This window comes from Uranotaenia lowii, chromosome 2 (genome assembly GCF_029784155.1).
Source record: "Uranotaenia lowii strain MFRU-FL chromosome 2, ASM2978415v1, whole genome shotgun sequence".
NCBI classification, from domain to species: Eukaryota; Metazoa; Arthropoda; class Insecta; order Diptera; family Culicidae; genus Uranotaenia; species Uranotaenia lowii.
Genome location: NC_073692.1, coordinates 419,184,501 through 419,209,897, shown reverse-complemented (window position 1 = coordinate 419,209,897; position 25,397 = coordinate 419,184,501). Strand labels below are relative to the sequence as shown.

Sequence of the window (25,397 nt, the reverse complement as noted above, 5' to 3'; positions counted from 1 at the left end):
TCACAGCAGCGCTTTGAAAAAGCGACGCCAACCCAAACTTGTCATCTAGGTTTCATCAGCGACGGATATTCGGCACGTTCCCGGCGAGGCGAACAATGTTGCTGATATGCTCAGCCGAATTCAGACCATCTCGACCACAAGCGAAACAATAAACTTAAGAAAAATGACCACCCAGCAGGAAACCGATCCCGAGCTACAGAAGTATTTGCGATCCCCTCCAGTAAATACCAGCTAACTGCTGAAGAAGCTCAAGTCGCCTTTATCCTCCACACCCATCTATTTACTGTGACATCTCTACCGAAGCAGTCCGAGCCTTCGGCGGCTATCATCAGTATAGGGAATGAAGTGAGAATAAATATATCTGTTATAGTAAAAGAAAAATGGATAATTGAATGATTGGCAACACGGGTATTTAAGAGAGCACGTTACTGTTCAGTAAGTCAGAAAATTTGGTCTCAAGGAGCGTTTTCGAGAGAGAGAGAATGATTGTGTAGAGTTTAGGAGAAAATTAGATGGGAACCGAAGGGAAGAGCGAAATTAGTTTACAGACTAATTTTGTGAGGGATAGATCGTGTTGTTGTTCGTGCAACAGGAATTGCAATTGTAGTGAAAAAATGACGGAATCGTTAACTAAAGGAAAATTGTGAGAAAAAAGGTGCAGAATAAGTCGGTCGGTCTCGACAATCTGGTCCCCTAGTCATGACAATTGGGTAACAGAATCGAACTTGTACAATTGATATTCACCTGCTCAGTGCTTCGGGTTCGATGGATTAATAAATAAAAAAATTAATAAAAAATAATAACTTTGATCTGTACAGCTCTCAAAGTACTCGGCATAGTGATCATGAACAGGATCCAGGAGAAGATTGACGCTACACTCCAACGGCAACAGGCTGGATTCCGAACCGAACGATCATGTGTGGACCACATCACAACGCTACGAATCATACTGGAACAGATCAACAAATTCCAGGACTCTCTTCTGCTGGTGTTCGTTGGTTTCGAAAAAGCATTCGACCGCCTGAACCATGAAATGAGCCATAAGGCATTTTTGTACAAAGTCTTACACGACGGTGTCTTGTCTGAGAATGTATCACCGCTAATCTTTCTCATCGTAATAGTTGAGATATGGACTTATTTTGCTCGCTTAAAGACAACAAGACATGTAGAGCAAACTCGATGACCTCACCGAAAGCTCCAAAGCAGTAGATCTCAAATCTCAAGTAGACCAAGTCGATGGAAATCAACACAGAAAATCGTTCAATTTCGTGATAGCTGGGTACAAGGTTGAGAAAGTGGAGTGCTTTCAGTATATTGGCAGCCAGCTAACGCCTTATGGTGGTATCAAGAAAGACATCAAAATCCGAACAGAACAGTTCGATTTGCGTTTGCGAGTCTCCAAAACATCTGAGGCTCACTTTTTTCCCTTTTTTATAGGAATTTAAACCATTAAGGTAATTCTTCCTCGATCTGGCGCTCACGCCAAATCTCTCTACTAACAAAAATCCGTATCTTTGACTAAAACGTCAAATCTGTATCGCGGGTGTCAACTAAAACTGCTAGAAATCGAGATTAGGGAACGTAGTTGGATTGGGCACACGCTGCGAAGAAATGCACGAAGACATTCAATTTTGCCTCCAGAGTCAACAACTTTATCGACCGAAAAAAAAAGTTGTGACCTGCGTGTGTCTTCAGCTGAAACCGTCATTAAACACCAAGGTGAAAAATTTAAACTTGAGTACTAAGTTTATAATTTTACTGCATATAGATGATAATCGATTCCGAAGAGAAATATACAAATGGTTTGAGTTTTCTGTAATAAACAAAGGGTATCACTTTCACGTTGCCACCCTGTGAAAAATTATCAGATTTTTTGTGTCTCTTTCTCCCATTGAATTGAATTAAATGGCAAAGTTCACATTCTCTTACCTGTTTCATGAATTAAACAATCGTCAATGGTTGATCGAAACTTTTTCCCCCGACAGGCAGGAATACTACGACCAGCATAAACAAAGAAGACCGAACCCGTATGAATAAGCTTAAAGCTTCGAAAATAGAAGAAAACCAATAACCTCGTGCCTTCCAGGCCACCACATGCTTTCATTAGCCGCACGGCGCCGTTGAACGGGGTAGAAAAAATAATAATTCCAATAATTGCCGTCGTCGTCGTCGTCCTTGTTGTGTTTTTCCGATGGCGGGACGAAGGTAGTTTAAAAAAAAAAAAGAAAACCGTATAATTACACAAATAATAGCACATCATGGGGTAAACTTTCCTCCCCAGTTTTAATAGGTGGAAAATTCGACGTTGAGAAACACGTGAAATCCGAAACAGGGACAGGTGATAAGTGAACAACGGAAGTTTAACACGCGTTTTATCACGTTTCTTTACTCAGAGAATTTTTTTTATTACTAGGACCGTAAATTTTACACATTTTCTGTTTCATCTCTCATTTTAGTGCTTTTGATGATGTTTTCGGTACCGGTTTTTCCCACTTTTTGCAACATTCTCGCCTCCAGGGAGTTACAGTTTATTTCTTTTGTCTCTGTGTTTGTGTATGTGTATAATTTTTTCTGTAGTTGATTGGTGTATTCCTATTTACAAGTGCGGTTGATTTTTCATTATTTTAATTTTAACCCACAAAGGATTTATGCGTTTATTCTTTCTCTCTATCGTAACAACATTTATGTTTACGTTTTTTTTTGCGTCGGGTTATTTCTGTAACATTTTTACTGGTCTACTGGCCCATGCACACGAGAACAAAAACACACCCTGGCTAGCCTCTGGTGGTGCCAACTCTTATTTTCCTTTCACAATTTCGAACTTGATTTCTGTACAAGGTTCATTCATTTTTTTTTTGCTGTACCCTCGTGTGGGAGCACACAGTGATTTACAAAATTAATTTCGCTCATTCGGTTAATTGTGTTTGCGATCTTCTGTTTGGCTCTCGGTCATTCGATTTTTAATTATTTGGGGCATTTATTCAGATGATTTTCTTTTTTTGGATGCTGGTCTTTGTTCTGCCAATCTTTTTCAGCGTTGAAAATGTTCAATTTTGTTTTCTGAGAACATATATTATTTTCTCTCCCTTCGGTTAACGAATGGATCATTCTTATCTTTTAATTGCCTGTCATAAAGGTGCAAATATTGGCTGTTTTCATAATTGACCAACTTGTAAGCAAATGATCGGTGGACGAAAAGCAGTTTTCAAAACCCAAAATTTAAACAAAATAACGTTAACTTCTTTATGAAAATTAAAAAAAAAATTAATTTTTGTTAGTCAGAATAATTTCATTAAATCTACTCAGACATTTTCTTATTTCATTGGAAAAAATCTTTTTTACCGGTTATTTTTTGGAATCCTAACAGATATATTTTTTTTTATCATTCCAGCATAATTTTTGTTGTTTTCTTTTTTCTATCATTGCCTTAAAGCTAAACGATCTCATCACTACACACTATGCTATATACAAATACGATATTTGAATTTTTCTATCTTTCGGTTTTGGTTTCGGTTGGACGTAAACTGAAATTCTTCGAATGGCAATGGGTCGGTCATAAAACTACCACAAACATCACATGCAACACTATACCTACAATGTATCTACGATCTAAAGCTACAGATTTACTTGCTACCGGAACCAGAAATGATCCATAAGGCACTTCATTCCATCGACGGGAGAGCCAAAAGATGGGTTGATTTTGGGTTTTCTACTGTCGATGATGTTTTTTTTTGTATTTTTTTTTTTAATTTTTGAGATCTGGTTATTAGTCAGCAGTTGGAATCTTCGGATTTTTTTTTTTATTATTCTAACAGAAATGTCAATAACTTTTTTCGAATACCTTTTTTGAATGGATTGGTTGAATAATGGTGTCTCATTTTAATTTTGTCCAGAAGATTGTTTAACCGATTGTTAGATTGTTAGATCGAATAGACGATAAGTCAAATGAAAGGTTGTCCCAATGAATTAGGCCAAGTAAACAGTAGGCTGAAAAGATGTTGAACAAAGATTTTATTTTATGAAGTAGCGCAATGGTGCAAACCGATATTTAGTCGCAGATTTTCGGCCAAATGGACGGTAAACCAAAAGGATGTTGAGTCCAATAGGTCGCAAGGCCAAATGGTCGTTAGCATAAGGGCCGCACAAATCTGGGAACCTTGATTAAAAAACCTGGCATAACCCAGGCATTTGATTTCAAAATTGACGATCAAAAGTCCGGGCAATATCCGAACAAATTTTGTCAAAACCCAGAAATTACTCAAATTATCATTACTTGAATACTTAATTTTGTGTTCAATTCTGAGTCTGGAAATAGATACTTCCTATGATTTATATAAAGCAGAATTTTTAAAGTGAATTGAAAAATCTTGAAGTCGAAAGAAATCTGAAAAATTAAGTGTACATCAAGGTTTCTATAAAGTTTTCCACTATTTAATGGATTTCACCACAAGTCTGATGAGGCTTTTGAGTGGGGGGTACTTAGTCCTTCAAAAGTAGAGTTCCGCCGCTTTTTGGCAACCAATCTTGAATAATAGATCGACTTAGGCGAAGAAATCCTTCCAATACCTGAATCTATTTTTTGGGATCGGCTCTCCAGCTCGGGCTTCCTTGAGAAAATAGAACTTCTTCGAAGACCGGTGGGAAATGGCCACCGGAAGCTTTTACCTGAGCCAGAGAAAACTTTCGTCCGAACCAATATTGAGTCCAACGCGCGTCTAGGCTAGCGCTCTGGGAAAAGTTGTGGCTTCACGAGGGACAAAACTGAAAACATTTTCCGAGAAACAATCTTGGCAAGTGAAGCAAATCTTAGGTTGGTAGTTTTTTCTGGTTCTATCCACCTAAAAGGTAGATGAGGTTAATTATTTTGAATAACAAAACCAAAATTTTACATATCTTCCGTTTTGCTAGACTTACGTAAACACAACATCAAAATATTGTGAATTACTTTCAAGTCAAATTTTCCTATTAGTAAGAAATTTCATCTTCCTGGCTCCGACCCATTCAAAGAAGAATTTCAGGCAGAGAAAAACTTTCGTTTTCTATTCCTGTAAACCTAACTCCTGGGGATAATCCCAGCTTTTAAGGTCGATTCTTGGCAAAGTAAAAGTCTCAGGCCGATGGGATCGGAAGCTGGGGAGAAACCGATCGTTAATAGTTTTCCATGCTGCTTGCATGCGCCTTTTGGTAAAACTAACACAGAAAGGTGGCATCCGGAAATGGGTGAGAATTTTCTTGGGCCACGACGGAAACGGGTCACATTTTTCGATGCTGCACTTTCCGGTGGGAGCCATACGCTCTCGACTACCATCGCATGTTGGCACTATTTTGCTGCTTGTTATCGAGAAGTTTTTCATTTCTTGGCAAGCGTTTAGGGGATTTCCCGAAAGTACCGGATCCTGCAAAATTTGAGGTTGTTAAAAATGGGCTCGGTAAATGTATGGGAGAATGATGTTTGGTTTCCTACCTGCAGATTTATTTTGATGATTCCTTAATTGACTTTGTTGGCAAACAAAGTTATTCATTTTGACAGTTGAATAAATGACTAAATCATCAGAACCCAAATATACCAAAAGAAATACCGCAATTCAGTAACTAATATTTTTTTTCAACAAAGTTATTAAGCGGAAAATTTCCATCAAAGAATTTGAGATTTTCACAAAACCTATTAGCAAGCTCGGTTCCACAGAAGAAACAAAAATGATTAAAATTTTCGAAAAAAAAATCTATTTCACCGTACAGACTTAGATATTTAAATGTTGAAATTTATTCATGAAAACATTACTTGGGAATTTTGAAAAAAATATGGATGAGTTTTTCATCTCAAACTAAACTTTTGAAGAATTAAAACTAAGACTTATTTTTCCTGTACAGATCCAGGCAAATCTGAGCTTTTTCATCTACAACCTGACCAAAACAGGCATCCTATTTCATAATATTCAGAAAAAAACTTGCGGGCAATATCTGGTTAACTTTGGCAAATGCCAAAAGAATATTCGAAATACAAATATTCAAAGAAAAACAATCGAAACAGTATTTTCCAACATAACGAATCCGCAAATATTCCATCTAAATTCAGGTTGCCAGAAAATCGTTGCTTTTGATCAAACTGTTTAGGAAAATTTCGTCTCCGAACGTTGAAATCTTAAAATAATTGATTTTTTTTGTTGGTTTTGGCCATATAGAGTAGATAAACCAGGGCAAAATTCAGTTTTTTGAGCAACAACGCTTAGCTGGAACTTTCTCAAATTTAATTTTAAATTTCCTGGGGTAAAACTGGGCAATTTCGCAACCTTACAGACTGATTTCAATTGAATTGTTTTATTAAGCAACTATTCCACAAGTTTTTTATTTATGTATTTATCCATGGAAAGCAAAACTCCTCAGATCGGTTTGTCCAGGTTAAGAGGGTACATTTTTTTCATCTGCTTCCCCCAAACTGTGCGAGGAGAGATATATCGCACTGCAATCAAGAGTGATATTTTCAACATACAAGAGTGAGCGAGAGCATTCCCCTGATGAAGAGCATTCCCTTCTCTGGGAAAATCTTTTGTGCACAGAGATGCCAATGTGCCTGATTTTTGGATTGGATTTCCCCGATTTTTAAAACCAACCTGATTTTTGAGAATGTGAAGAAAAATGGGTATTAAGGAACTGCATAAGATACCATTGCTGAAGTGAAAATGTGGATCGACGACCAAAAAAAAAGGTCATCACTTTGAGCGTTATTTCCGTAACTTTGACGTAGCCTCGTTTTAATATCACCTAATCCTGATTTTTGGAACAAAATATTTTTACAATCCTGATTGCCCATTGTGTTTAGGAGAAATCTAAGATTTTCAGGATTAGCCCTGATTTTCGAGAGGTCGTGCTGATTTTTCAAATGCTCTTAAATAGTAATGGATTTTTGAAAATTGATCTTTAAAATGTCCTGAATTGTTTTGACTTTAAAAAAAGTCTAAATTTTAATTGAATTTGTAGTTAAATGATGCAAACATTAAACAAATCTGTAATAAAACAGTTTAACCTAATAATAATAATAAATCAGATGATATTTAAATGGTGTTAAATATCATCCAAGAAATTGATCACTTCTGTTGTATAAATAAAGGTGTCTACAGCACCGTAATTTTGCCATGATATATGCAATCTAAGCAGAGCTGTATTTAAATTTCCACCAATCCACCGGTGTCCTGAAAAATCTTGATATTTTTTCTTCGCGGTGTCCTGATTTTTCGACAAAGCCACCAGGCAGATTTGCTCTGAACACCAGCTTTGACATTTATTTTTGCAAGAAAAAAAAACCAAAAAAAATTAGCATGGTAGCAAAAAATTCTGATTTATCAAAAAAAGTACAGATTTTTTCAAAATTTAGTTAAGTATTTAAGATTTTTAGGATTAAGTACAGTACAAATAGGAAAAATAAACCTTCTCAATTGAACATTTCATAAGGAAAAAGACAGAATTCAGCTTCATGTGAAAATCACCAATTATGGGAAATTTTAACAAAGTTTAAAGTAGCTTCCAGATTTTGAAACACCTTTTGGTAAACTGATTAATTTTGATTATTGAAATATTAAAAGAATAGAAATGGTATCAACAGTCAAACAAAATTAAAAAAAAAATTTCAGATTTTTCTGTAATTTTCACAAATGATCTTTTCTTGTTGGTGCACATATCGACGCATATTTTTTGTCAGTGATTTTTTTTCCATAATGATTAAATATGAGGCCCTTGGAGCCAAAGGGGTATAAGTGCATGAAAACTTATTTAGAGAAAACAGGCTTTTTAGTTGTTGTGTCTGGCAATTTTCCATATATTTTTCGAAAATTTGAATTTTTCTTTGGAACTTAAAAGTATGTAAATACAATTTAAAAATCTGAAAAAATCATCAAATATAGTTTGTAATATGAAGAATTGTTTGGCATCATTAACTTAAAATCGACCATTTTGTCACTTATACCTCTTTGACTCTGAGGGCCTCATATATCACTGTGGCAACGCTGATAGCGAGGAACATTTTTATTATACTGTGTGAGGAGGGAGTATTTTTTTCTTTATTTACACTAAGGTTTATTTAGAGATGCCAATGTACCAAAATTTTCAAGATTTGTCTGATTTTTGAGGGTCCATTCTGAAAACCTCATAAGCCTTGTGCAGAACATTGTTACAGATCCGTTCAAAACTCAATAGAAACTTTGAACTCTATATCTTCAAACTATGTTGGATTAAAATCTTCTATCAATGTTTAATAACTGGTTTTTGATGATTTAGAGATAATTCAATGGTTTAAGGGATAATTTTTGAGCATGGTAAGCAGAGAAAAGGGTCCAATTTGTTCCGAAAACCCACAACCCACCAAACTGTTCCAAGTTCCGTCCTATTGAGAAATACTGGGCAATCATGAAAGGGAGAATCAAGACAAAGGGAAAGGTTGTCAAAGACATCAATCAAAGGAAGATTTTGTGGAATAAGATAGCAAAAACGATGGACGAAGAAGGTGTGCGCCACCTAATGAGCCGTGTTATAGGAAAAAATCGAGAATTCCTTCGAAACCGTGACGAATAGTTTTATCCGTATTTTTTCTTAAAATTATGAAGAAAACGTACATTTGAATATTGAATCACTGTAAGAGAAAACTGTACCGTGAACGATGTTTAGGAAGTGCTCAAGGACAGGACCACTCTGTCAGAAGTTTTTCAATCAAAAAAGAATGATTAGAAACCATGAACTTGAATTATTATCTAACGACAACCGATTTCAGGAGTTGTTAATTTTAACATAAGTTATTTATTTTTTTAAGAATTAAATAACTGTCCATTCTTTAACTAATTACTCTAAATAAGTAGAAAGATACAAAATCAATTTAAATTAAGACACTCAGATTAAATGAATAAATTTTTCAAACCTTATTCATCAAATGCCCTGATTCAAGCTCAATTGTAATCCACCTGTAATCCAACGTTGTTAAAATTGCACCAGACACACAAGAGAGACAGGAGATAATGGTTTTAATGCAATAATCACCTGCATAGCGATTCAGCATATTTACCCTGACATCCAGGCGTCACGGTCAATTAGACCATATACTCAGTTATTTACGAAATGCACCAAAACACAAAGCTCCGGATAATCAATTTTGCACCCCCGATTATTAAATTTTCGCACCAACAACAACCGGACTAACAGATCCTTTTCGAAATACCTACTAGTAGTAAACAAAACACTTTCCATTTGCGGGAAAATGGCCATCAACACCAATACTAAACCAATCCAATTCAGGATGTCTGTGAATGTGTCTGTTTTTGTTTGCGTTTAGCGAATGTTTCAGCTCTAATCAGTTTGATTGTTTCCGACAATCGAGTATTAAACTTTTTTTTTCTGTTTTCTTAATTAGATTCAATGATACCTACCTGTATCTCTATGTATGTACAAATACACATGCTTACACAGACAAGCCAACGTACACGAGTACACAAAATACCGAATATGCTAGATCACATTTTCTGACTAATGTATTTGTAATTTTTTTTGTTTTTGCTTTTGTTTGGGACTAGTCCTGTTTGTCTGATCATCCTACTGACATTTACCACCATAAGATGTTTCAGTGTTAATTACTTAGGGTTTTTATTTGTTTGTTTCAGCCTATTTACATACGTACGTATCAATCATCAGAAATTCATTTTTTCCTATGGGTGGAAGTTTACTGTTTTTCAGTTTTCATTTGCTATTTTATTTCAGGTGCATGATTTCTCCGGCTGAACATATTCCCACGTTAATCACACGCAATCCGGCTGCAAGTTTTGAGCAATGAGAAAAATGGAAAACAAAACTGAACCAAAGCCCCGGCTTCACAATAGTTATTTATTGATACTGTTCCATTGCTCACAACATGTCATTCGGTGTTTGGACAATAAACCAGTCGGTGTTTACATTACCTTTCTATGGATAGTTCGATGGGAGCCGCTCTGTATGGAAAAGTTGTCATTAAATACACCAGACCAGCCACCGGGAATTGTTTGCCATTTTCATGTTTTTCCCTACAATGGGATTTTTCCTTCCCATTCATTTAAATTATTGCGGGCCCTCTGTTTGCAGTACACTGGTCAAAACTAATATTTAATCTATTTTTATGTAGCTATGATAGAATATAAATAAGGTCGAAAGAAGAAAATTATCGGTCCAAAACTCACAAACTGGTGCTGTTATATAAAAACTCCGAAACGCTGGAAAAGAAATATTCGTAAATAGAATTTTACCACAAGAATTAAAGTTATGGAACAAATCCACTTTCTAACAGATGAAAATCATTCACTGTTAAACTCTTTAACAAAGTCCAATTAAGCAGGAACAAATACCAATATCTTCTTTTGTCCTCAACCCCTTCAAATTAAAAAAATACCGAAGGAAGGAGAATTAATGTTTGAAGTTTATTTATGGATATTTCGATGAATTTTCAATGTTAACAATTTCAAGAGCATAAGCCATACTGTGGGAAGTTTACTTGATTTTTCAAATTTTTATTAAAAATAATCTGATAAAAAAAGTCAAATTTGATTTATATCTCGTCCCATTGTCGATTGAAGATTCAAATATTTAAATTTTCATTTAGCAAAACCACTGATTTTGGATCTAATACAGTGGTAGAAATTTCTGTAAGCGTTCACACATTTTTGAGGTTAAATCTCATCAGGAATTGAATGTAATCAAAATATTGAAACCATTTGATAGATCATTCAAAATTTCACTTATTTTACCATAACACGATTCAATTCTATACTCATTTGATAAGTAAATTGAAAAATACACATTTTTGGGGTGGAAATTCCTGTTTAGAGTACCTCCCAAGTAACACAGATCAAGCTAACTAGTATTTCGATGTTTTATTATGGTTTTATTATGACTTTCTTTGTGCAGCTCGTTTTATGATGGTTTTATTATGGTCATGCAAAATGCTTACATTCTTGAATCGTCCATCTGTTTTTAGAAAGTTTTGAAAACGCTCATAAATCTTCCATTAAACATACTGTTTTAGTTATTTAGAAAGAGTTAGGAATCCTATGTTTAAACTATAATAAAACACAAACTTAGAAGTTTGCTCCAAGCTTTCTTTTGCATGTTCTATAATAGCACTCAGTGCCTGATTATTAAACCGCCATAAAACTTAGTGACAGTTCTCGATCAAGATGTCAAATCAGGACACGCTCAGATTAGATAACACATATTTGAATTAGAATTCCCATTTTTACACATTTTTGATAAGTTCTGAGTGTTGATTTTGAGTTAAAATAATAAAAAATTATAAAAATCTATGAAAACTTCGAATTACCGGAAGGGGAATGAATAACTCTACAATATGAGTTTTGAGAGAAAGGGTTCAAATAGGAGGAACAAAATTTGTTGCTTGACGCCATCATTAATACAAGATGGCGGCTTCCGCTTTTATTTTCAAAGCTGTAAATAACTGAAAATATCATGAAACCTTATTAAAATTGTTATTAGGTGAAAATAATAAACGAGTAGAAGTCGAATTTCGTTGTCCGTCGCCATCTTAAATTCCAAGATGGCGGCTACCACTCAACTTGAAAATACTGTAAATGACTGAAAATCGCCTCAAACCCTTACAATATGGGTATTAGTTAAAAGAAATGAACCAGTAAAAGTCGAAGTGCGTTATTTGACGCAATCCGAATCCAAGATGGTGGTTTCCACTGAACTTTAAAATGTTGTATATGACTTATAATCGTATGAAACCTCAACAATATTGGTATTGGGTAAAAGGGCTAAACGAGTAGTAGTCGATTTTCTCTTTCCGCTTTGCTCTGAAATGCTGTAAGTGACCCAAAATCGCACAAAGCAACCACAATACAGACCCCGAGCGTTTTTGGCAACATTCGATTTTGGAAACATCCGATTTTGGCACATGTCCCTAAATCAAACAAATAACAGAAACAACATAACCTTATAGTTTTCGCTTTAATAGGACCAATACAATTTCGACATATTAGCATGATAGACATAATACAATGACATAAATAGCAAATGGCAAAAAACAAAAACTATCGACAAAACACGAAAAGTGCTAAATGCATCAAAAACATGATAAAAAATGTAGTACAAAGTAAAAACAAAGTTGGGGAAAAAATCGTTCGATTTAAACAACACAAAATGTTCGAGCGGGTTGCCAAAAACAATCAGGGTCTGGTACTTCTAGTTTATCCCTTTCAACGAATACCAATATTGTAAAGCTTTCGTGCGGTTTTTAGTCATTTGCAGAATTTTAAAGCTCAGTGGAAGCCGCCATCTTGGATTTCAAGACGTTGTTTGATAGAAAACTTTGACTTCTACTCGTTTGGTCCTTTAACACAGTGCCTATATTGTGGTAGTTTCATGCGATTTTCAGTGTTTAACAGCATTTTAAAGTTCAGTGAAAGCCGCCATCTTGGATTTCGAGATGCACCTGATAGCAAAATTTGACTTCTTCTAGGTTAGCCCTTTTACCCAATGTCCATATTGTTGGTGTTTCATGCGGTTTTTTAGTTATTTACAGCATTTTAAGGTTCAGCGAAAGTCGCCATCTTGGATTTCAAGAGGATCTGATAGAGAAATTCCACTTAAACTGATTAAGCCATTTTACCCAATGACCATATTGAATTTTTAGTGACTTTCAATGATTTCAATCATTTTATAGTTCAGTGGAAGCCGCAATCTTGGATTTCAAGATGACGCCTAATTGCGAAATTTGTATTCTACTCGTTGATCCTTTTCAACTTATACCCATATTGTGGAAGTTTCATGTGATTTTCAGTAATTAACAGCATTTTAAAGTTCAGTGGAAGCTGCCATCTTGGATTTCAAGTTGACGTCCGATAGCGAAATTCGGTGGAAGATGCCATCTTGGATTTCAATATGGCGTCGGAAAGAAAAAAATCGGCTTCTTCTAGTTTAGCCCTTTCAACCAATACCCATATAGTGGTTGTTTAATGCGACTTTTTGTCATTTACAGCATTAAAAGTTCAGCGGATGCCGCCATCTTGGATTTCAAGATGGCGTCTGATAGCGAAATTCGACTTCTAATCGTTTAGCCCTTTCACCCAATACCAATATTGATGGGGTTTCATGCGATTTTAGGTCATTTACAACATTTCAAAGATCAGCGAAAGCCGCCATCTTGGATTTCAAGATGGCGTCAGACAACGAAATTTGACTTCAACTCATGATTAATTCCACGGGTGATTAACAACCAATCCGTTTTTATTTAAAATGTATGTCCTCATTTACTGTACTAAGGATTAACAACTCAGAAATTAGGAACTCATCCTAAGCGTGTAATTGATTGGCTTGCGAGAGAAACGTCAAATCGTAGCTTTTTTTGGGGTCATCATTAAACCATAATAAAACTATGAATTGACTCACGCAATGTTGGTTGCAAAATCGAAGGGCACAAAATGACGCCATGTTGATGGATTCACAATGCAAGCATTGGAAAATATTTTTTCAGGCCTATTTTCCATCAATTCCATCATGATCGACCATCAGATTTGACGAGGCGCATTTATTTTAAGATACTATTTCATACACATTTTACCTAAAATCTTGGCTGGCAGTACAAAAGAGGCTCATAATATGGTTAAAAAATTGGTATTTTGGCTATTAATTTTACCAGATCATAAATATCTCAATAATGCAATCATCATTCATCAACCATTATGGTTGCTGAAAAAAAAATAAAACTCCGAGAACTCACAGAATCGAAAAAAAAAAAAATCCTAACATGTTTTATAATAGCTTTTTAAAAGCTTTGGTGACCAACATTGATGACCAACAATAATATGTCATGATGACAAAAAGTCTTAAAAATATAGGATAATCCAATTGACTCAACGTCCAACCAAATATTTGACAGTATTTTGATAACAGCCCAAGTATCAATTTTAGCTTTATTATGGTCAGCAAAATTTCGTTTGGACTATAGCATTAATCTTCATAAAAAGCTAAAGCGCATTCTATAACATCACCTGGACTCTAATAAAGCCAAAATTAGGCTATTTGGCCCTACCCTAGAAAGTTTCTAGGGTAGGGCCAAATAGCCTAATTTTGGCTTTATTAGAGTCCAGGTGATGTTATAGAATGCGCTTTAGCTTTTTATGAAGATTAATGCTATAGTCCAAACGAAATTTTGCTGACCATAATAAAGCTAAAATTGTTACTTGGGCTGTTATCAAAATACTGTCAAATATTTGGTTGGACGTTGAGTCAATTGGATTATCCTATATTTTTAAGACTTTTTGTTCTAGCCAATTAAAAATTGTAAATATGTAGGTTCCTTTGTATCTTTCACGTGTTTGCAGCTTATGAACTGATCCAAACATTTAACAGATCTGGCAGAGATATTCCTGTGATTCAAATAGAATTCAGAGCTTAATTATGGCCTGAAACTCCGGAAAATGATTTTTTCTCTTTGAGATCCATTCCAATTTTTATTTCGGATATGAAATATGACAGTAAAAAGCAGAGAGATAAAGTGAAAGTTTATAAAATCCTCCGTAAATGGAATCAGTTACTGTCTAGTAGTGCATTTTATGCTGAATTCTGAGTATTCAAATTTTACCTTTTCAATTCATACTATAAGACTGTTCTTTCTGAAATTTCAGTTCTACTCTGATTCTAATAGTAAAAATAAACTCCTTCTCATTGAAAAACATTATCCGTGTTTATCCTCAAATTTATCATAATCTTTTAAAGTTCCCAAGGCACAGCAGAAATTAAAACTTCAGAGACGCTGTCTCATGATGAAGATTGGATTCTTGGGAAAAGGAAAAATTCAAATAATTATATTTCAAAATAACTGCACAAAATTTCTAAACTGTGAACTGTTCTTCTTTTTCTAAGAAAATTATGGATGTTAACTTTATCTTTCTGCTAAATAATGCCTTGATGCATGTTCCCAAGAAAAAATTGTAAGGGTTTTTCATGAGAAAGAATCATTTTACGGAGTGGCCATAATTTAGCTCTGAATGCGTTTTAAAATCTTAGGAATATCTTTTCCAGATGTGTCTGAAGTTATTATCGAAAGTTTGGATCAGTCCATGTGCAACAAACATGAGAAAGACTGGAAGGAACTTAAAGATTCACAATTTTCAAATAGACGAGTACAAAAAAAGTCTCAAAAACATTGGATAGTCCAATTGACTCAATACCATTAACACTTTTTTGATAAAAGGTTTCCAACCAGCTATTTTTACTAACAGTTGTTTGTTCAATCGTTAATTTCCAATTAATTTGTGTTATGATAAAAATAGTGCAATTTTAAAAAATGTTTCAAATGATATCATAATTTTGGTGATATTTCATTTCTGATGAGAATAAACCTAAAAAATGATTGTGCTCATAGGAATTTCTACCACTTTATTGCATTTAATTTTTGAATATATTTAAGATTAAGGGATAAATCGTTAAAAATATTTAAAACACAGTTCAACGAAAAAATTATAATTTCTGTCATAATAATTCAAGTCATCCTTATTGCATATTTCCTTGCCTTGATTTAAATTAATTGAATTTATTCAATAGTGATCGCAGAACGTTTAAACTGTGCTTCGAAAATTTCCAAAAAAAAGTTTTGTTTTGAAAATTGATTATCAATTTCCTCAAATTGCGTATAATACATAGCAAAAGTTTAATTACTGGAGTTTAATTTGGATTTATCGAAATCAGCTCTTAAATATTGAGCAAAATGAAAAGGGATTTTTTTTTAAATTTTGTAATTAAATGAACTATTTATAAAGAAAACTGTCGGTTACTCAATAAAGGGTAATTTTGTTTCTAATTATAATATTAGGCATTATTTATTTTTTATTTAATTTTCATATTATTCCGTCCCCTTATTGAACACAAAATTCAGAGAATACAAAAAAACTTTAACCGATGGTAACCGCAAGGAAAAGAATTCAAATAAAAAAATCTTGTACCTCAATTAACAAAAAATAACCCATTTGATTCAAACTGAAATCTATACGCAATGTTATTTGGTAGTTTTCCATTTCCTTGTGTTGCTCTTTTTGGGAATTTGTTATCTCCATATTAACTAGATTTATTCCATAATAAATTAAACTTCTTACTAAAAAGTTATATGAAATGAAATTTTTTAAAAAAAATTAAGAAATTATTTTAATGTTAGTTCACCAATAAAACTTTTTTTTTAATATACAAAAGGACAGATTATAAAATTGTTAATTATTCAAAAACAAGAAATAAGTCCAGCCGTCGAAAATTTTATTTAATTGCAAATAGTAGGAAATACTAAGAATGCTTGATCCCTGGGGAAACTTGATGAATGTCTTACGAAGATCAAATGAACTAGACAACATTGCCAAACAGACCAAATCGACAAACTTGTTATCTGAAAAACTTAAAAAATAGAATTATTAGTTTGAAAAATCTTACAAAATGTGACTTGGTGGTTCTTTTATCACTTTAAAATGTTCCCACACTAAAACATTATAATTAAAATATTTACTTCAATATGTCTATCGTTAGAGTAAAATATGAACTTCATGATGTATATCATGGATTCAATTGATACCTAGAATAGGAATATTAGATCTCCAGGAAATGATCGATCTCCAAGATCGATTCAGTGAAACGGTCGTAAGATCGATCCATCTAAAAAATCGTATCTGTAGGGTCGATCTCCAGTGTTAATTAGGGAGAGCTCCTTTTATCAACGTTTCAATTTAGGTTCTCACAATGTTACGAAGTCTGCGTACAAAAACTTCACAAAAGCCAAATTGATTAAGGTTGCTAAAATTTTCTCGCGCGTATCCGGGCCGAGCAATTTTATCTAAAAACATGGCAAAATCCGGGCATATTAATTCAAACTTTTCAATCAAACATCAGGGCTAATTTGTGTAAATCTCAGGTATTATTCAATGAAAATGGTTAAAAATTTGAAACATTTTTCATAGAAGATTTGAAATTGTACTTAAGGCTTAAAATAATCTTTCTTGGGCGCAAAATTGAAACATAAGAAATTTTCAATTTGAATTTTTTGTTTGGTTTTGAAAATAAGGAGAATCTGAAAAAACTGGACCATTTCTAAATTAGGTGTTGCATATTTGGGCAAAAATCTAGCGAGCTTAGAATTTTTGACATTAAATCGGTAATCAAGAAGGAATCTTTTTATCTCAGCTCAGCGAGAAAAGGAATCCAAAAGATAGAAAGATTGGATCGAAAATGAAACCATCTAATCGATTTTTTTTCTTGCAAAAGAATCGATCCAAAAAATCGAAAATTTAATTTGAAAAGATCAACCTTCCAAAGATCGACCAACCCTTCCCTAGAGTCCAAAAAGATTTCTTTTTCTTTCGAATAGATTTTGATCATTCCTTAGGACGAAATTAATGATATTTATCCAATTACTTAATTATTCCAATGATTGCCTGACAAAAAAGACCCAAAATTGTGCTTTTATCAAAATGTGAGATAATTGCGCCTCTAAGTATGCCAATGCCATGGCACTAGCATTGTAGGCAAATATTTAAAATTCTTTTTGTCTGGCACTTATAAACTGTGAAATGAAAACTTATATTGCCAAAAAGAGTCTATGGACCTGCTATACTCAGATATTGTTTGATTTTTACCAAGACTTAAGGCACTCTGAATAAAGGATCAAGTCTCTTTTATCTATTTTTTTTATGTCCCACGGAAATTCTTCTAGTTCATCTACGGGTTCATGTTTCTTTTTCTTTTCTAGTGCATAATATTTTGAAATTACATGCTGTCAAAAAATGCAGAAGACTTCGATCTGCTGCATTTTTCCAAAAAGATATGATAGAATAATAAATGTTATCAAATATCCTCATTATTCCCTATTCAATACTACTATTTAAAGCATATGTTGTGAACACGCCGTAGAAAATCAAAAATCCTTAAACTTATTCGCTTATTAAACAATACAAAATTTAGAGCTTGACTTAAGAAGTTAATTGGAAATTAAAAAAACTTTGAATTGGGCTCCAATAAGTTGTTTTTGTTTTCAAAAATCTGCAACTTAATTGGTTTTATGTTTTTAAAAAGAGAGGGTTTCAGTGAAATAAAATCAATTTACATGACTTCTTTAAAAAATAAATTTTCATTTTTTCTGGCATTAGAAAAGGACGCTTAAAACCGATTGATAATAGATATTTTATAAAATTTCACAACTTTGTTGAATACTGGCAAACTGTTTAGCCTATGCTTTAAAAAATATATATAATTTTCATCAGTTAAAAAAACTTTTTGGAAAATTTATTAAAATACCTAAATGTAAAAATGGCTTTGCATATCTTTCGAATGCGTTGCTCGAAAATGTGACAGTCATGTGTGTTTACATCCGGTGCGATGTATCTCGGATTTCTTGTGTTACCAAGATTGATCACAATTCTTTCATAATTTTACAAAATGTGGCTATTTTCACGATTTTCAAAACCAACGAGTTATTTTTAAAAGACTTTCAAGCTGAACGAGCTTCACCAATCTGAGGCTGATTATATGTAGGAGCCTTCTTTTTTAAAGTTGATAGCGGTCTTTATTTTGCAAAAAATACTTTGGACTTGCCTAGCCAAGCTCAAAAAAACTCAAAATTTCTTAAGTAGCGTCATTTTTCATGGATTTTGGTAAAAGAGGAAGAGTCCAAAGTGTGGGAAAGTATAATTTGATCAAATATCCATGCTATCGTATTGAATTTGCTGGTCAAAAACTGTATGAAGTATCATTTAGCCAGCAGATTGTGGCCTAGAAGATAGCATCCTTGTCTTCTTAGCCAATGATCATGAGATCGAGTCCCGATCGTGAAGAAACCTGACACACAAAGTAGTTATGATGATACTTGGCGCAGTGGACTCTCTCCCCTACAGGTTGAAATAAGTTATTGAACGCTCTTAAAAAAATATATAAAAATAGAGTTCAAATTGTTGTTATTGATTTGAAAAATTGAAACGAGATCTTCACCTCCTAAAATAAGATGATCATTTAACAATATGATTTCTAAGAGAATCTTCTTCCAGTGGAAATAGAAGTTCTATTTCTAAAATCATTCTCCGACTACACTTTGCTTAATTTCGTAGTTTTTGAACATGCAGATATCACTCCAACTTATGTTCACAAGTGAAAATATGATCAATACGCTTAGCTACCTTTTCCATACAAAATCCGAGTATAGTTGTGTTTTACTGACACGACGTATGGTAGTTCTATTAACCCGATGTTTATTGACAAGTTTAAGTTTAAATTTGCCGAATAACACGATTTGATAGCATATCAAAATCCATATATCGACCAAGCTATGCGCCTGGGTGATATGCAGCTTCAAAGCTAAAGGACAAAGTTTTCCATGTATTTTGTGTAAACCAAGGTTTCACTTATCCGAGGTGGTCCTTTTCCCGACTGCCTCGGATAAGCGGGGTTCTACTGTAGTTGGAAGCTATTGATCTCTAACTGTAGGTAACTATGCAAAAAAGCGAAATGGGATTTTCAATAGTTTGAATTATTAAAATGAGAGTTCAGTCAAAAAAAAAATAGGTTTATAAATGATAATTGTATTTTTGATGCATTTAAATTTTTAAGGTGTTTAACAGCTCTAAGTGAGGCTAAAAAATCTAAGATCTCAAGACCATAGATGGGCCCGTTTGCAGTAAATAATCAAAATAATGCCAAAAGAAACCATATGAGTCGTTGACCAGTGTATTGCAATTGAGGCCCCCAATCGAAACAGTCCGAGAACGCTATCGGTATCCTTTTCAATTATTAAAATCTACAGTGGAATATCATGTTCAGCTGTCTATCTGCAGTTATATTTTCCGGGCTACACACTAACCTAGTCATTACGTACAGCTAAGTTACGGGTTTTTGTTTTTGCTTTTTTTTTAAATCAGCTTTCATTGCAGTGTTTTCTACGATGTAAGTATATTTTTCACATCGTTTTCAGTTCATTTATCACATGGAATCTTTTATTTTTGCTGTTACTTCCACCGATACGCTTTTCAAGTTTTAGAGACAGATGAGTGTAGTTTTTCTACCTTCAACTCATCTCAACTAGCTAAAACCCCTCTTAACCAGTTATGTATGTATGTGCTTGTTTTGCCATTGTATAAAAGTATCACGCTAGAAAAATCGTGGGTTTCCGTTTCGCTCGCCATTCGCATAGTTTCTTCGACCTTTCAGTGCCGGCAACAAAAAAAAAGTTTCCCGGCCTTTTTAACGTTTTCCCCTTCCATTCGTCCAATTATCTCACCTGGCTGGATAATCTCTATGTGGAAATTGATGGCAGCAATGATGCTGCTTCTGTCGTCGTTGCCAGCTAAGTATCTTCCTGTACACCTTCACTCATACACACATCCGGCACCGCCATTGCATTATTAATGAACCCAGGCGGTAGTGATAATTGTGAGTAAATTAATTATCAGCCAACAGGAACAGCAGCAGTGGCGCCACCAAGCGGATCCTTGCAGCAACGAGTCTAGCAATCGGTTGGCACCACTGTTGGAGATCGAACTCATCACGAATTCCAGCTCGTTCAAGGCTAGCTCGTAGTTCCGGGTGTAGAACTGATGGATATCGCTTATCTGAAACGGAAGAGAAAAGATCAAACGGGTGGGAATCAGTCAGGGTTTTTAGTGTGTTTTACCGGATGACAATCAATCATTTATCGTTATGTTTGCACCAGAGACCGCAGCACCGTCAAGAGATAGGCCATATTTCATGGTTGGCTGAAAACGTGTTCATGAGATGAATATTTTCGCTTCCGGCGCTGCTGGTTGGTTTGCTCCGGTAAAATGGCGTTGAGGTTTGACAAATAAGCGATAATAGTTTGAGGATGTGTGAACGATAAACCTAAACGAGATTATTCCTCGGCAAGATATCGGAAACGAACATTCGCGGAAGACACCTATAGGTGGCTGCAGCTGAGCATAATCGAATTCAGTGTTTTGCAAGTGACTTTTAGATTTTAGATTTTAATCGATTAGGATTTGAAAATGAATACTCGAACTTTCAAACAGTTTTCAAACAAATCATCAACTGACTTTCTTTTAAAATTTCCAAGAAGTCTATTTCTAAATACTCATTGGATAAATTTCGACGCAAAACACTGCCCAGCAAGAGCGAACATATCATTGGAAATGATAACCCAAGTCATTAATAACTTAACTGCGAATCGCAATCCCTACAATATAAGTACAAAGTACAAAGAAGAAATCGTTATTTATAAAGTTCAAAACGATAATTTATGAATCCAACGTAATTTTAGTATAATAAAGGAAAAAATATCGCTATCCCTACTAAATAAGTAAAAGGTCGTTCAAATGGCTACTTGAATTCTGATTTGAACCGGATATGATAAAAGTTCGCCATGTTTGCAGAATTCGTTAACGTTAATAGACCTGATATTGAAGTTTTATTTTTAAAATCAGATGTTTCGACTGTGATAAGGTGTACATTGTACAAACCAAAAGGAAACTCAAAGAAGAAAATCCTTCCTTCCTAGATCTGCAGTAGCATTCCACATGTGTTAATCTGGTCATTCTTTTATATTCTATTGATCGAATAAATGTTTCGCTGATTCGCTCTTTGAATAGCAATTCGCTTAAATTGGATGCTGCTGAAAGCATTGAAATTTTCAATCAAAAATCAGTTAATCCCTGAAATGCAGACACTGGACCAGGTCACACTTGGTTGTTCGAATTCTAATGTAAAAAGAAAAACACCTGACAATATCAACAATCGGATAGAAAATAATGAAGCACTACTAGGCAACACTAAAAAATCGGGTAGGTCCCCAGACAACAGACAACGGCACAACTGCCTATGAGTAGTTTATCTAACTTGGAAAATATAAAGAAGGGAATCGATACATATTCATCAATCGAAACCGCTCACGCAAGAAGTTGTTAGGTTGCTATCAAAATACCGGTTTCTGGACTTTTCTTATACCGTGGTTGAATTAAAGGGAATTTTGCTTTGATTCTGTTGAATTAGTCAACCAAATAGGCTAACAACACATATAAGAGTGGAAATAACCCTTTTTTCAGAGATTATTGAAGAGTCCAATAATTTTTGGACTACATCAATTGCATGTCTCATCTATCTTAAAACTTTTGATGAATAAATCGTATGATTATCTCTGAACATAAGTTTTTTATTTAAGAAGCCAAAATAGTTGGAAATTTTTGGCATGTTGCCCCAGTTTATGGAAAATTAAAAAATTGTAATTTATCGCAAAAATCATAAATCATGATAACTAAATGAGTAAATATTACGTGAAATACGGAAAAAAAATTCAGGCAGTTTTTTTTCTATATCTTGGGGAAACTTGACCGGACCGAATTCTCCTTTAAATATTTTGGCAAGGCTGGATAAAACCGGGCAATCTGAAATGCTAATTATCTACAAACTCTTTTTTCTACACTATGAAGCACTATTTGTTGACTTCAAAATGTTGAATGCAAACCGAAAAAAAATTATTAATGATGTCTAAATTTACAATTTTTCCATAAATATTTTTTTTTTTCATTCAAGAACGAATTAAAAATCAGTTGTGAGAGGTACAAACGCGTGAGATCTGTCTGAAACACTTAAGTATTGCAAAACGACATTCATAAATATTAGATTTGCTTCTAGTAATCTGACGTTGATGCTATTTTCTTTAAATGAAAAATGGACTGCTCTGTTGCGACGTCATAACTTATTTTCAAAGAGAAGGTTTGAAGGCCTCTTAGCTGAATAAAACTATAATTTCAAAGTAGTCGATGATTCCTTTGAATTCAGCCACAGCGGCTGAATTCAAAGGATTAATCGACTACTTTGACGTCATAACTTTTTTTTTCCTACTCGCATCACTTGTCCGGCTAGAGCAAAGTAAAAAAAAACCAAAAAAGTGCCTATCTTCGAATAAATTCTCAACTTTTTAAAAACTTTATATAGAAGCCCGTGTAGCTAAGTCTCATTTAACAAATAATTTCAAAATAAAATACAAGAGTTTTACATTCTTAAACAGTTTTAATTTAATTAAATTTGTGTGTTTAATGTGTTTTACGAAACAAACGATAAGAGATATGAAAACCGAAAATTTCTTTCAGATAGCGATCTTAAGCCATTGAGCATTTAAAAATGAGACAAAAATAATAAGATTCCTTTCTTATTAAACCTGAAAATAACTATGATACAACGTTTGAAACAAATCACCATTTCGAAAGAAAAAACAACAATTTTATTTTCGACATTTTCCCACTTCAATTTTGTCATTTTTGTCATTTTTGTCTTTTTTGTCATTTTTGTCATTTTTGTCATTTTTGTCATTTTTGTCATTTTTGTCATTTTTGTCATTTTTGTCATTTTTGTCATTTTTGTCATTTTTGTCATTTTTGTCATTTTTGTCATTTTTGTCATTTTTGTCATTTTTGTCATTTTTGTCATTTTTGTCATTTTTATCATTTTTGTCATCTTTGTCATTTTTGTCATTTTTGTCATTTTTGTCATTTTTGTCATTTTTGTCATTTTTGTCATTTTTGTCATTTTTGTCATTTTTGTCATTTTTGTCATTTTCGTCATTTTTGTCATTTTTGTCATTTTTGTCATTTTTGTCATTTTTGTCATTTTTGTCATTTTTGTCATTTTTGTCATTTTTGTCATTTTTGTCATTTTTGTCATTTTTGTCATTTTTGTCATTTTTGTCATTTTTGTCATTTTTGTCATTTTTGTCATTTTTGTCATTTTTGTCATTTTTGTCATTTTTGTCATTTTTGTCATTTTTGTCATTTTTGTCATTTTTGTCATTTTTGTCATTTTTGTCATTTTTGTCATTTTTGTCATTTTTGTCATTTTTGTCATTTTTGTCATTTTTGTCATTTTTGTCATTTTTGTCATTTTTGTCATTTTTGTCATTTTTGTCATTTTTGTCATTTTTGTCATTTTTGTCATTTTTGTCATTTTTGTCATTTTTGTCATTTTTGTCATTTTTGTTAATTTGTCATTTTTATCATTTTTGTCATTTTTGTCATTTTTGTCATTTTTGTCATTTTTGTCATTTTTGTCATTTTTGTCATTTTTGTCATTTTTGTCATTTTTGTCATTTTTGTCATTTTTGTCATTTTTGTCATTTTTGTCATTTTTGTCATTTTTGTCATTTTTGTCATTTTTGTCATTTTTGTCATTTTTGTCATTTTTGTCATTTTTGTCATTTTTGTCATTTTTGTCATTTTTGTCATTTTTGTCATTTTTGTCATTTTTGTCATTTTTGTCATTTTTGTCATTTTTGTCATTTTTGTCATTTTTGTCATTTTTGTCATTTTTGTCATTTTTGTCATTTTTGTCATTTTTGTCATTTTTGTCATTTTTGTCATTTTTGTCATTTTTGTCATTTTTGTCATTTTTGTCATTTTTGTCATTTTTGTCATTTTTGTCATTTTTGTCATTTTTGTCATTTTTGTCATTTTTGTCATTTTTGTCATTTTTGTCATTTTTGTTATTTTTGTCATTTTTGTCATTTTTGTCATTTTTGTCATTTTTGTCATTTTTGTCATTTTTGTCATTTTTGTCATTTTTGTCATTTTTGTCATTTTTGTCATTTTTGTCATTTTTGTCATTTTTGTCATTTTTGTCATTTTTGTCATTTTTGTCATTTTTGTCATTTTTGTCATTTTTTGTCATTTTTGTCATTTTTGTCATTTCAGTCATTTTTGTCATTTTTGTCATTTTTGTCATTTTTGTCATTTTTGTCATTTTTGTCATTTTTGTCATTTTTGTCATTTTTGTCATTTTTGTCATTTTTGTCATTTTTGTCATTTTTGTCATTTCTGTCATTTTTGTCATTTTTGTCATTTCTGTCATTTTTGTCATTTTTGTCATTTTTGTCATTTTTGTCATTTTTGTCATTTTTGTCATTTTTGTCATTTTTGTCATTTTTGTCATTTTTGTCATTTTTGTCATTTTTGTCATTTTTGTCATTTTTGTCATTTTTGTCATTTTTGTCATTTTTGTCATTTTTGTCATTTTTGTCATTTTTGTCATTTTTGTCATTTTTGTCATTTTTGTCATTTTTGTCATTTTTGTCATTTTTGTCATTTTTGTCATTTTTGTCATTTTTGTCATTTTTGTCATTTTTGTCATTTTTGTCATTTTTGTCATTTTTGTCATTTTTGTCATTTTTGTCATTTTTGTCATTTTTGTCATTTTTGTCATTTTTGTCATTTTTGTCATTTTTGTCATTTTTGTCATTTTTGTCATTTTTGTCATTTTTGTCATTTTTGTCATTTTTTTCATTTTTTTCATTTTTTTCATTTTTGTCATTTTTGTCATTTTTGTCATTTTTGTCATTTTTGTCATTTTTGTCATTTTTGTCATTTTTGTCATTTTTGTCATTTTTG

At 33.0% G+C, this 25,397-nt stretch overlaps 1 protein-coding gene across 1 annotated transcript in view; it reads right to left on the bottom strand.

Moving 5' to 3' along the window:
- Nucleotides 1–14,077: 14,077 nt before the first annotated feature.
- The window catches only part of LOC129743450 (hemicentin-2-like), a 410,268-nt gene continuing 398,948 nt past the window's right edge, over nucleotides 14,078–25,397 (bottom strand). Inside the window, exon 13 of the mRNA XM_055735485.1 lies at nucleotides 14,078–20,600. Coding sequence (XP_055591460.1) covers nucleotides 20,394–20,600 — 207 coding nt within the window. The 3' untranslated portion in view covers nucleotides 14,078–20,393. The remainder of the gene's footprint in view (nucleotides 20,601–25,397) is intronic.